Source organism: Vidua chalybeata, chromosome 2, assembly GCF_026979565.1.
Source record: "Vidua chalybeata isolate OUT-0048 chromosome 2, bVidCha1 merged haplotype, whole genome shotgun sequence".
NCBI lineage: Eukaryota > Metazoa > Chordata > Aves > Passeriformes > Viduidae > Vidua > Vidua chalybeata.
The window spans coordinates 17,560,559-17,574,405 of NC_071531.1; the positions used below are offsets into that span (position 1 = coordinate 17,560,559).

The 13,847-nt window shown below is 39.3% G+C and overlaps 1 protein-coding gene across 5 annotated transcripts in view; it reads right to left on the reverse strand.

Annotated features, from left to right (window-relative positions):
- GLRA2 (glycine receptor alpha 2) overlaps positions 1–13,847 on the reverse strand; it is a 122,315-nt gene that overhangs the window by 25,441 nt on the left and 83,027 nt on the right. For 3 of the 5 annotated variants that reach the window (XM_053936211.1, XM_053936207.1, XM_053936208.1), the window contains exons 8-9: positions 2,915–3,064; positions 982–1,101 (exon numbers count right to left, since the gene is read on the reverse strand). In XM_053936211.1, the coding sequence (XP_053792186.1) occupies positions 982–1,101; positions 2,915–3,064 (270 nt within the window). The remainder of the gene's footprint in view (positions 1–981; positions 1,102–2,914; positions 3,065–13,847) is intronic. The other 2 variants (XM_053936209.1, XM_053936210.1) reach the window with 1 other exon arrangement.

A 13,847-nucleotide genomic window follows, 5' to 3' on the forward strand; every position in this document is an offset into this window, starting at 1 on the left:
AAACCCTCTAGCTTTATTTTGCTGTGTAATATGAACTGTGGGTTTTGCTTTGATTTTGGAAGCTACTAAGTCCCTTTACAGTGTACAAAATTCACAGAATTCATCTGCATTTTATAATAATATGACTTTACAGAGCTTGATCAAAGTTGGAAGCCCTTTACAGCTCAAGAGTGGCTCAGACAATGTTTTTGTTCTGGGAAATCAAGTCTTGAAAGATTAAAACACCAGTCCCATTTTATTTAAATGAACACATTTCATTCCTCAGCCACTAGTAGCAAGCAGTGAGCTGCACACTAAGCTTGTTTCTTTCTCCATCATTGATTTTATTACCTCCACAACTCACCCCTAATCTGGATGTATCAGCTGCTATCATATTGCTTCTGATCTGCTATGTTACACTGCGTAAAAGATTTCAGTTTCATGGCTCTTCTCCAAGCAAATAAAAAGAAACCAAGGAAATACTTTTTTCATTCATAGCTATTCATACTCCACTAAGCAGGGCTCAGGACATCACGATGAGGGAGGCTGCAGGTTGACAGTTCAGGAATAAATACCACAGCAACAAAAATGTATTTTGTTATACATACCACATTCTGTTGGAACGCGCTCATCTGAAAGATGACACAATGTGGGATTTACTGTCTCAAGGCATTTCCTATGGCACTCTCCCCCCACCCCATTCACTCTATCTTTGCACAGGACCAAGCTGCTGAATATGCATGCACTTTCCTTAAGAGGTTTGGAATAGGGGTGGCATAGCCCAGCCACAGTTAAAAGCAAGCATAAGGGTGGGCCATAAGAATGTACAACATGAAACTGCTGTTCATGCTGGGGACAGTACTGTGTATTTTGTGGGGCATTTAGCAAAGAGAATGCAAGAGACTACTAGTGATGCCAATCAAAATGGTCCATTTTGCTGATTTATGGCATCGTTGCACGTACTAAAACTCTCTTGCTTTCTCTTTCTCACTACAGCTTTACCCTCAAACTTGAATTGCCGATCTGATTCACTGTCCCGTAAGCTGATGACTCTTTGCTCCGCAAGCCATTCATGCGCCGCACGGACTCAACGCTCTCATTCCCAACAGCCACAGTCTGTGCCTGTCCCCAGAGTGTCAGCATAGATAGCAGCAGCAAGATTGGGAATACCACAGCAGTAACATGACAACACACACACACACAACAGGCAAAGAGAAGAATGGCTTGGTTAGAGAAGACCACCGTGCAAAACAATGAGAATCACTTAAAAGGCAAAATAAACTGAGAAAATTGTGAGAGACAAAATCAAGTACAGAGATGCAGAAAACACCTCCTAAAGAAACTGCCTCAGTAACATTGTTCCCTGTTTTGAAATTCGTGCAACCAGATTCATAGGAAAAAAAGCAAGCCTATGCAAATGGTAGGTGTCGTTTACTCAGCTGCATATTTCCTTGTACTTAATTATGTTGTTACCTATTTTGCAACGAATCCATGCACCACATGGCTTAGGATAAACACAAGTCTTCTGATAATTTGGTTTTAAATAACTTTCTTTTCACAGTCAACAAAATAATAGTTTTCAAAGCAGATGAATGACAACTTCCATGGACCAAAATCTCATAAATTTGAGTAATGTCACTGGATATTGTTACTTACCAAGGATGGCTACTTGTTCACCTCTAAAACAGATCTTGCATCCAAAAATGAAATTACAGATGCCATACAGAAGCTTCTGCTGCTGCCATGCTGGGTTTGAAAACAAAGGCTTCCAGTGGCAGTGCATGTGGCCTGCAGACAGGCAAGCATCTCTGCTCTCTCCTGTAATCTAATCTTCACTGGAATCTCAATTCATCTGACAATAATATTAAACTAGAGAACAGCTTTCTTCCCAGAGTATCCATCAAATATTACATTAGCTACAGAACATTTATTAGACAGACCTGTCAAAACACAAATGCCCTGTGCCATTGTTGTTATCCCTCTTGCAAAAGAAACCATTATTTGTGGCTTGAAGCACTCGTGCAGCTCAAACAAATATTTACTTCACCTAGCAAATATATATGTAGAGTTTATAGTTCCAGATTCTCTAGACACGTGAATGATCATGACTCAAATAAAACTCAATTTAATGTCTACTCTTGTCTTCCCATTTACTGGAAAAAAAAAAAAAAAACAAAAAAAACCAAAAAACCAGCCCAGGACAGATGGACAGACTTCCTAAAATTATTTCTAGACTGACATGTAGGTTACAAACAATCCCCTCTTCTACATGTCAGTCACTAGCATAAAATTATGTGATAATGACACTCACAAAGAGGTCTTTTGCTGAAAATTTGAAATTTGCATCAGTCGCAAACTGTGAAAGGAGAGAATCCAGAGAGGAAATCCTCCTAATCCTTCTCCTTTTCTAAAAGGGCCATGTTTCCTGGTTTCAGCTGGGAAAGACACCAGTTGGTGGTGTAAAATTGAGGGCAGAATTGCCAATCATTGCAATGGGCTGTCCTAGGGAGTCTCCCATTTTAGCACAGCTAGCTAGGGCAGCACTAGAAAAGACAGATCTCAGGCATGTTCTGATGACAGCACATCTGGATAATATCGTTCCTCTGTCTGTGTCATTGCATTCAACAGTTCCTTATCCACTGATGGTGCCACATAGTAGCACAGTATTTGCAGAGGTCCAGCTGCCTCAGCAGTTGCATGAAAAGAAGAAAATTCTTGGAATTGGTGACCAATTACTGATATTTGTCGATAATTTCATAAACTGCAAATGAACCCAGCAGCCAATTATGAGCTCTTTATCAAGGAGTAAATCACTCAAAAGGAAACTTTAGAAAAAGACTCTCCTGCAAGGGCAAGAAGTGAGGTAAGAAATCAGATGCACGTGAGCAGGGCTGCCAGAGCACATTCAGTGACCCCAGGTAAAGAGCAGCTGTACCTTGTTTTGTCTTCTTTGCCTTCTTCGAAGCCTCAGAAACTCTTTGTGCTGCCGTGAAACGAAGTTGACTGCTGCATATTCCAGCAAAGCAGCAAAGACAAAGAGAAGACACACGGCCATCCAAATGTCGATAGCTTTTACATAGGAGACCTAGAAAGAAATAGGACACAGCATGTTATATCTCAAACTACTTCCTAAGCTGAAGATATCAATGTGAAAAAAAGAAACACATTTTTGCACAGCATGAGTTCCATGAGGTGGGTTTTTCTTGTTCTTTGTTTTGATTTGTTAATTTATTGACTGATAAAAAAAAATACATAATTCAACTATTAATGAAAATGAGTGTCCACAAAGAATGCACAAATGAGCTATTGCCTTTAGAGAAAAATTAAGATTACTTTAACAAAATACAAGTGTTCTTATAGTCACAATCAAAATTTGGAAAAAAGAATATAAATACAAGATATCATAAAATACCTACTGAAAAAAAAATGTAGAAAGTTTATAGGTTTCACCTTTTTAAATGTTTATGAACCAATTACCATAATGCTTAATTAGCTATATTTGTTATCCACAACCTCAAAGTAAACTCAGGGTATTCTATTGTATGGGCTGATACAACTTTACCAATTAAATATTCCATCCTAGTTGCTTGAGACCTTTACCCAACACCTCTATAAGAAAAATAAATCTTCATAGATGTTGTCTACTAAAAATACCCAAATACCAGCTGCCTCTCTTCTAGTAAAAATCTATTCTGATTTGAATTGACTGGTCCACAATAAAATCAGATATATTACAGCTCTGCAATGTCACAAGATGTTTATCACATTACCCACACTGGGCCAAACAGTAGCCAATTAATGAGCTACACACTTTGCATATCAAAGGTACATTCTCCATAGGTGTTTGGTCTCTGCCTTTCTTTGTAGTCTTGCAGTTTTTAAGCAGAGATCTTATGATTAAGTAACAGCAGGTTGTCTCTTTTGTTTATCAGGTTTTACCTCCTGAGTGGAATTACAATGATCTGACTTAATGTCTACAATGTACATGTGAGCTAGTTGCACAAACTACTTTGACATAAATAAATCAAGGAATGAAGAATGGGCATATCTAGGATGCAAGGCATTTGAACTGTTTTACATGTCTTCTCTACAATGAAATTAATGACACCCAAATAGAGTTTCTTCTTCTTGATGTTTGTAAGGAGGAGCTTAGAACACCTCTGTAGGCAGAGGCACACGGGGCTTTACACAATTGTCTAAATAACGGCATCATAAATTGACACATTAGGTACCTAGCATCCATTTGCTAATTCAGCAGAGCACAAATCTTCAGTATCTCACATTAATCCAATTAACCAGTGCCCTGGAGATGTCTCAGATACTCAAGGTCACCTCAGTTTGACAGAGACCCATGGCACCCCCATGCAGATGAATCAAGATAAGCAAAATGGATTGAAAACCCTGAAACCTGAAATATTATAAACATTTAGATAATAACTTGCAGGCAAAACATTTCATTGCAGTCAAAACATATAGTGGCCTGAAAAGGCAGCAGAAAAGGATGATGTGTTCCTGACACTCATGTTAAGGAGACCAAATCTCCATCTTGGAAAACTCCCCTTCTATGCTTTGCATACTATTCAAAACAACCTCACTCTTTTGGCTGGACAACCATTCCATGATGGAAGGAATCACACCTCTAGGTGTGAATTGCACCTCTAGGTGCAAATAGGTTTTGCTCCTATTTGCCATGTGCTTGAATAGTATCATTTTTCTAAGTCCATGAAAGATCTTTTAAGTCAAATGGAATATACTGCACTATGTGCTTCAGCAAACAATATGAGCAGAGGAACTGGCATTTAAAGCACAACAGAAAGGATACAGACCTTCAGCCTGCAGATCCTGAACACTGAGAAGGACATTTCAGAGGAGGCAAGCACTGCTATTCAGCCTGCATCAGAGGAACATGCCTTTCAGTTGCAATAGTGCAGCTCCACGTGGCAATGCCCACCATGCAGCTCGCACAGGCTGACATGCAGCAGGCTGAGGTGACACCATGAATCTGTGCCTTTCAATTAGATACACAGCAGGTATGTAGTTCACTCCCCCACATATAAAAAAATTGTACAAGTTACGTCTTTACTGAGCAGCTGTGAAAACCAGAGAAAACTCAACAGAGTCCCAGACACTCTGTGCCACAGGCTGAGGCACAGTAGGAATCAAGTCATTGTAATTTGTGTAAAATGCAGCTGAGATTAGGTTGTTTGCTGCTTTCCTTGAAGGGGCAGTTTGTTTCCTTTACAAATGTCCTTAGGAAATGTATTAAACATGAATAAATAGCTGGACTGTGCCGTCAGAGACAGCACAATACAAGTAGCTGAAGTCAGAAGTATCAGCATTTCTGACTGTGCAAATCCTGTCCTGGTGGGCCTAAAGCAGAGAAGGCAAAATGATAAAGGAAGCTATGAGTTAGCTGTCCTGCCACGTACACTGTGCTACCATAAATGGCATCCACATAGCTGCTGAGCCAGCTGGATTATTTTAACTCCAGCCTGCTGAGCTGGAATCAGAGAATCACTATATCCTTGGCAGACACATAGCTTGTTCTATTGTTTGGCCAGTGCCACACCATGGCACAGCTTTAAATGAGAAAACAGAAAACAATTGCTTCCAGCACCATATTAAAAATAAATAAATGGTAAAATCCTGCAATGAGTAAAAGCTGACACCTTTGTTTTCAAATCAGTTTATGTAGTCTACCTATGAATCCTCAGTATATACAGAATTGTGCTGCTCAACGCCTGGAAACCTATGGAATTTTCTGACATGCTCATAGAAGCCTGAGTCTGCAAAACTGAGTAAATCATGAAAGCCTAGACACATCCATTGCTCAGGCAGGTTCTTCCATTGAACTTAAAACCAACTTTATCAGCTAGGGGTTTTTCTCCCAGATCATAGTAAAGCAGCAAAAACTCATATGTTTGTTCAACTTAAAGGTTTATAGCATTGGCTTTGATAAGGACTCATCAAACAGTACTCTCTCCCCAGCTTCCTTAACCACCATGTCCACGCTTCATTCTCCATACTCCATACATGCTGCGTACATGTAGTGAGTGCAGATTGGTTTTTGTTGGGGTTTCTTCTCACCTAACTTAAAACTTTGGGGATTTTTTCAATTAATGGTAAGAAACAAGCAATTTTAGGACAAATTTCTTCTAAGTGGAGCATGGATATCTACACTATAGTCATATAAACTGTACCCTAAAAATGCCAGTCTCTCCTTCTTGACCAAGACTGGAGTTGTGGAAGGCTATTTCAGGTATACATGTATGTTTGATATACACTAACTTTGGCTAGATAAAGCCTATGAATTATCTCTGTTAGCCAGTACCTTGATGTAATCCTAATCAGAGCAGAGCAGAACAGAAATGACCCCACATGAGCCTTATGTAATAGAGACTGTTACCTAAGCATTTGCCACCTTTCCTATAATTTCACTTGCAGCACAGAATCCAGCAACAATACAAATTACAAGTTGACATTATTAAGCTAGCATGAATAAAATAAAAAATAAGTGGGGTTGTTTTTGAAAGGTAGACCTTGTAAATCTTCCACTGAAAAGCCTGTAATATTGACAGTACACCAGCTCCATTTACTACGAAATACTTTAGAAGTGGATATTTGGAAACTCTGCCTTTTTCAGTGTTATCATGTTCAGAAAGCTCAATAAGATTTTCTTGTCCTTTTCTTTCTTTAAATAGCTGCTCCATTTTTCACTGCATGTTGCCAAGCTTCCTCCCTAATGCTGTTTGGGAGGAGGGTATTTAATGGCTTACACCAATAAAACCATAAATTATATCAATTATTCAGATGCTTTGTAAATGTTTTAGGGCCAACTAATGAGAGAACTTTTTCCGAATTAGAGCTGTCTGCATCAAGAGCCAAGTATGGTAAGGCTAAGTTTAGTAAAAGTGACAAAGCTACTTCTTCCCCTTCATAATTTTCCTCATTTGTTATTTGGCCATACCCACTATATAAAAAACGAGCAGCTTGTTCTTCATGCACTGCTGTAGCATCACTGGCCCCAGTGAAGTTCCTGGAAATGAAAGTACAAGGAGAATTACACTGTTTGTGAGGGACTTGAGGGGACTAAACCTTCCACTTCTCAAACTCTTTTTATTTTGTCACCGTGACTCTCCCACAGCTCTCGGGCCCCTTTCGGCGCAGTGCCGCGTGTCACCACCAGAATGAAGAACACCTTTGTGGAGAGAATCCAGGGGAAAACGTGGTCATGGGTCCTGCAGCTCAGCAGCTGTCATTTGTTGACATTTTTGAATCAACCCAAATGTGAGCTCTGTTTTTGCTACGATGCCAGTCTCATGAGAATCCAGACAACTGCTTTAACTCTCTGATTCTGTCAAACGAATGTAAAATGGAAATAAAGACACATCCATCCTCTCCCAGAGTTCTGCACTGTGAAAATAACTTCAATATGCAGTTCAAGGTACTCAGTTTGTGTTAAAAAACATATATTAACTTATTTTGGTAGGTAGAATCTTATGAAAAAATAGCTTTTACTTGAGATATGAAGTCACAAACCTCTGTTTTTGCGCAATGCCATACTCTAGGCAAGGTTTTTTAAAGAATAAAATTTTCAACTGCCATGAAATCTTACAATTTGAAATTAACTTCTCTCATGCATTAAAATAAACTGTTGGAGAAAAACGTTTCAAAGAATTTTTCAGACTGGAAAGGTGGAAATAGAACAAAGTATCATTTTAAATTAAAACTGAAACAAAAGTTACTTTAAATGAAAAGTGGGCAATTTTCAAAACAAAACATGAAACAAGGAAGAAATGTTTAATTTAAACAGGGTGAAAAAATACTACTACCCTCCCTCTATTATTCATATTCCATATGAAAGTGTCCACCTTGCTCAGCAGGGATTCACAAGTTGTTCCAGCCACCCAAAATTGCCTTTTTTTACTGAATAAACTAATTTTTGCTCTATTTCTATTGCTGGTTCTGCCAAGTCATGAGATGCTAAACCTCCCACTCACTGCTGATGCAGAAATAAATGCTGACTGCACTCAAGCCAGGAAATGTATGGGAAATATTTATGGTTTGTTTTTCCTTCAAAGATAAAGGGAAATTTTCTTCAAGTTTTGAAGAAGATCAGTGAGTTAAGGTATTTCCAAAGATGTTCAGAGAACGCCCTGGGCAGGGGCCAGAAGAGGTGATCACAAGCATGTAACAAAATTCACTAGCAGGGTTACTAGCTGTTTTTGTTGTGCTAACCGTGTAAAAATACAGTCCTGGTTTGTGAGTGGTCACAGCTGCCTCTGTGCCAGTTCCATCCAATTCCCACTGAAGAGAGAAAGCAAGATGCTCCCCAACTTCAGAGTGGGGCTGGACCCAAAAAAACTGCAGGAATTAAAAATAAAAAAAAAGAAAGGAGTAAACTTGTCTTCCAGGTAAAGCCAGTTTAGAAGAGCAATAAAATATTTCTTTTTATCATGGGCAGTGTCTATTGACACATTTTGATCTTTCTTTTCAAATGGTGTATTTCCACCTTTGAAAACGTAATACCATGAATACAAAATCAGTTTGCAGATTGGTGAAGCCAATACTGCTTGGGCTTTTTTTCCCAAGGCCATATGAAGTATTGGCACACTCATCATGTGTCATTTTGTGCAATCATATGATGTAGTTGCCTTGTGTTTCCTATTAGTGAGAATTCATTCTTTCTGTACAGTAAATTTAAGACAGGATGCAGCATTTCCACTTCATCCTGCTTGAGCAGGGAGCTTGGACCAGATGACCCACTGTGCCCCCTTCCAATGATACCCATTTTGTGATTCTGTGATTCAAAAGCCCTCAGCTTCTCCAAAAATAGTATGACTATTTTGCAGACAAAGAAGTCTGAGTGATAGCTTAAGGCACTTTTTCTAACAGAGCAGGTTACAGCTGAGAAAACAAAGGCTTGTGATTTGGACAGATAATGGTGCTGGGGCTCGGCTTGGGAGCAAACTGTGAGATTTTCTTGTGCCTTGATGATGCAGGGACAGGCTGACCTCTGCCAGTGAGCACCAAGTAACACTAACTGAAATTATAACCAGGGTCAAAAGCCCACTTTTACAAATTGATAGTCAACTTCAGGTTGTAACACTTCTAAGATGACAATAACGTCTGGAAATGACTCATATCTCAGGAGTTCAAGCCCAGATCAGACCACTGCAGAAATAGTTAACAAAGTATAGAAGTGAAATGCTAAATTATTTGGAAACTGGAGGTTCTGGTGGCCCCGCCCAAGAACTCTGTTGGGTTCATGCCTTGTAAACCATGGTAGAGTGGAACTTAGATTGAGCAGAGCCTTAGCCCCCTGTGGAAACAGATTGAAACTATAGAAAAAGGAGAGGGAAAAAGTGAAATTTTCTCTGCTCATTATTTATTATGACTTTGGCATGTACCAGGGCACTGCTGACTTTTCTCATTGCTGTGATCCTGAAAAATGCTGGGGAGGAACAATTTGGGGACACCACCTCTCCCACCAGCTCAGACACATCTTTAACACTATGTGTAAATAGCAATTTGTGGTTCTTGCAACTCTTCAGCCTGGTTGCCTCTCTCTTCCCTCTTGGTGAAAAGATTATGGCTGCGCTGGCCAACAAGTGCATGCCCTGCAGGAGTGTTGGAGACCAAGAGGCACCTCACACCACCCAATGCCATGGGCAGAGGCAGCACTGTTTGGTCAGACTTCAGAGAAGAATAACACCCACAGTCTGTGCTTGAGCTGTCACAGGAATAAACCTGCAACTCCAAACATCAGCTTCTCATCGCCTGTATTCTGAACATCTGTGCTCTTTTCCTTGGTCTCACTTTGTATGTTTAGTCTTCTGTCTTCAAGAAATTGGTCTTGAATAAGCACTTATAACCATTTGACTAAGTACTTTTTTCCCCTTGAAAATCAACCAGATTTCCAATAAAGCTTTCTATAGTCAAAGGGAGAAGAAATATTCCTGCCCCACAAAAACCTTAGAACTCTGTGCTCACACAGGTTGCCACAGCCCTACCATCTTAACACATCTCAGTGCCCTTCATTTGGCTTGTAAATACAGCAAGTTCATATTGGCAGAAATAAAATAAATAATACCAATATTTGTAATGTTTCTTGTGTATGAACCAATGAAAGTAATCAACAGATTGGTGCAGCCATGGTGATCAGTTTACAAAGGTGACAAATAAGGATTGATGTCTCTGCTACAAGGAAGCAGCTTCTTATTGCTAAGTAATTGAAAGACATTTATCACACAGAAACACCCCCACACATGAGCTGAGCTCAGTGCAAATTGAGAATTATATGTGGCTGCATTAAGATACGGGTAAACACATCCTGTCAGCCCTTGCAGACAGATGACAATGCCAGCCTTGGGTCTTGTTTACAACAAGAAGATTTGGCTCTTCCTTCCCAGTGAAATCAACAGATAATATTTCTTTAATTTCATTAAATGCTCACTTGAATATTTGGACTCTAAGTGGTAATTTTTTCAGTGGATGAGAGCTTGATAAAAACAATCACTAAGGAGAAAATTTGATTAATATTGTATGTTTGCTAGCAAACACCACCAGCCTGATCTTTGAACAATGTCATTAAATTCATAAAGAGAGTCAAATGCTGATATTGACCAAAGAAGCATTTATATTTAAGATTCACTTGAAATCAGAATTCAATGTGGTATGTATCTGAGCACAGCAGAGTGCCTACTTCTGTAATGCCAGCTTTCCTGCTGTGATTATGCTTTTCTGATTTTTTTTTTTTTTTTGTTAACTCAGCTTTAGAAAACTCTTTTTGCTTGTAGATCCAAAAGTTCTTTAGTTGCCTCAGGTGAAAAGTAATCTTCATTCAGCTCAGCCACAGCCATACAGGTTCAGTTATTACCTCTGCCATTCAGTTAGGAAGAATTGCACCAAATTGCATTATTCACTGACCTTTGAAGAGTTAACTGACTCACTGCATGACTGTTATCAAATAATAAGTCAGGATTTCATTTTTGCAGCAATAGGAACAAATCTCTTCCCTCCAAGTAAAGCAGGTAAGGACCACAGAAGTGGCGTATGGCAGGGTAGCTACTGTGATCAATCGTAAGAACACGTGCAGCTATACATACATATTTAGGTGTTATTTCTTCATTGGAGAGCATAAAAATTGTGTTAAATCTCTTCAGAACATTCTACAACATCTTCTCTGTGATGTATTTCCTGTTGTAGTCACAACTAAGTGAACCACTAAAAGCGATCTGATTCACTGAACCAAACAACAAAAACCTAAAATTATAAAAGGATGCCTAGGGAAATATGGCTTTTTTCTTCCACTTTTGGTCTCTGCTGTTTGTGAAAAGAGAGTTAATTTTCTAATTCTTCTCTAAGATCATACTCCTAAATTCTGGATTTCCTAGGCTTTCAGCAATATAATCTGGTGGGAAAAAGCAATTGTTTATTTTTATGACTGCCAATCTCTCTAGATTAGAGATAAGTAAATCAGAGTAAACCTTTGGCCAGGGAAAATTGCCTTATCAATAATAAATATAAGATCAGACTAAAAAAAAACTGAGAATGGGATGGGTCATTACATTACTCAGTAACTCCATATGCTTCTTTCTTGACTATTAATTGATCAGTTACTATTACTGAGCCAATTATCATTCTTATCTAGCATATCTTCTGGCTCTGGAATCTGAATTGCTTCTTTCATCTGATTCAGGAAGGGGAAAATGCTTTATATTTGGATAATTTAAGCAATTTGTGGCTGACAATAATGGTATAATAAATAGATCTGTATATACAGTCCATGAAAGTTGTTTTGTCTTTTTATATTTCTTCTCTTTCTGTCTTTGAAAAAAAAAATGTTTTGAAATTAAAAATAAAAACATCTGTAAAAAGAGATCTTGAAGCTGTGCTGATGTCAAAGAAAACAGGCTCCAGCAGGATAACATGGTCCAATTCCAATTGTGAGTTAGTCACATTTCATGTACAGTAAAGCACTTAAGGAAATGCAGAATTGAAAAAGGATGTATAATGGGAATAATAGAATATGGCAAAGGTGAGAATGTACGTTGAAAGAAATTGATGGTCTGAATATTAATAAACACAAAGAAAGAAAATAGGATAAAGAGGGTAGGTTAGAGGAAAGGAAATGGAATTCAGATAAAGGGAAATGAACAGCAGCATTTAGCAAGATTCATGCAAAGATTTCTTTTTTTTAATTTAACTGAATCGTTTCCATATCCTAAAGGGATCAGCACTGCTGCATTAATGTAAATGTACCTATCACACACCCAAATTAGCTCGAGCCTGTGGGCTCAGGACCTGGGATCAACACTGTCTGTGGTGAAACACAGGTGGTGGAACATGGCCAGGCCTCTGTTTTTCACCTCACTTGGGATGTGGAGGAAGCTGAGTGGTCCGTACTTTCCCATGGACTCCTCCAACCAAGGACCTGCCTGACCCACGCTTGGGTCCCACAAACCAGCTACAGACCATCAACCTGCACCACCTCTTCTGGAGAAAACTCTGGGCCTGAGGGCTCCTGGAGCACCAGGCTTTGTGGTGCACACACGTGCACAGTTTGAAACTACTGGCCTGTGCCTTCTTCCCTGTTTTTCCTATTCATATTCTCTGAAATGATCTTTTTATCTTCTTTTCTGTAGTACTTCCTAATCAAGATCTCCCTGTCCTTTCCAGCCAGGAAAAACCTGCAGAGGCACATTTCATTGCAGGCTCCCTTTTGTGTTCGTGTGGAACTAGCAGGAACACCTGCAAGGACTCACCAGGCTACTTAAGCAGAGAAGAGACAGAGTCACCTTTCATGCTCATTTTCTGATGCAGATTTTGATTATGGTAACAACTTGATGGGCTGCTGCACAATTGTCTCCTCAGTGATTCAAAAGACAAAAACAAAAGTGTGCTGATTTAGAGCAAAAATTGGTTGTCCCAAATCCTGAATCTTCCCTTCCAAGCAGAGTCTTGTACTAAGGTTTTGTTTGCAGTTATCATGTTTTTCACATAATTTCATTTTCACCTGAGCTATAAATCTGAGAGAACTTTCTGATTCATACTGTAATGTTAAACTGTCTCTAGGATTCTGATACCAAGAGCTTTGTTCAAAACAGTGTCATCACACATTTCACTCAGGCTGAGTAAAATCATTTTGAGTCACAATAGTTAGGAACTCAGTACATATATATAATCAAAGCAATAACTAAGAACACCATCGCTTCTCACGGAAAGATGTTTGTGCAAAAGCCTTTTATCCATGCAGTTTCATGTATGGAGCACATCTATATTCCCTTCTCAACTTAACTTTGAGCCAAAGTACTGGACTTTCATAACAGGAAAATTCTTTTCTGAAGTTTATTTGATTGTTTAGCCTGACAGACAGTGTTTACTCCTACAAACTGCTCTTTTTTCCTCATCTCTTCTCTAAAGCCATGGCGCCTACATTGGTTCTATAGTCTGCACCTGTAGTTAAAGTAGCCAGAGACTCTCCAAGGAACCCCACACCACTGAGCACCAGCAGCACCCACAACACTCAGTAGCAGTGACAGAAGCAGTCTGGAGCACAGATGGAGAGCTCTTTGAAGGACAGCACAGGCACCTCTCAGACAGACTGCTGATGGCCCTCAAAGCACTGCAGCACAAGGAGAGGGAATGGTTTTCATGCCAGTCTGATACCACATGCTCAAGGCTTGTTGAACTCTATTGCTCTGTGGCAAGCAAAATCTTGCTGCCAGAATGACTTCATGATACTGACAGATGAATGTTCACCTTATGAAAAGGCTGGAGACAACCAGGAGGGAGCTAACAATCCTGGAGGGAGCTAGTGAGGATATCACCACTGCTCAGTGAAGATTCACAGTGAAGATTGCTCA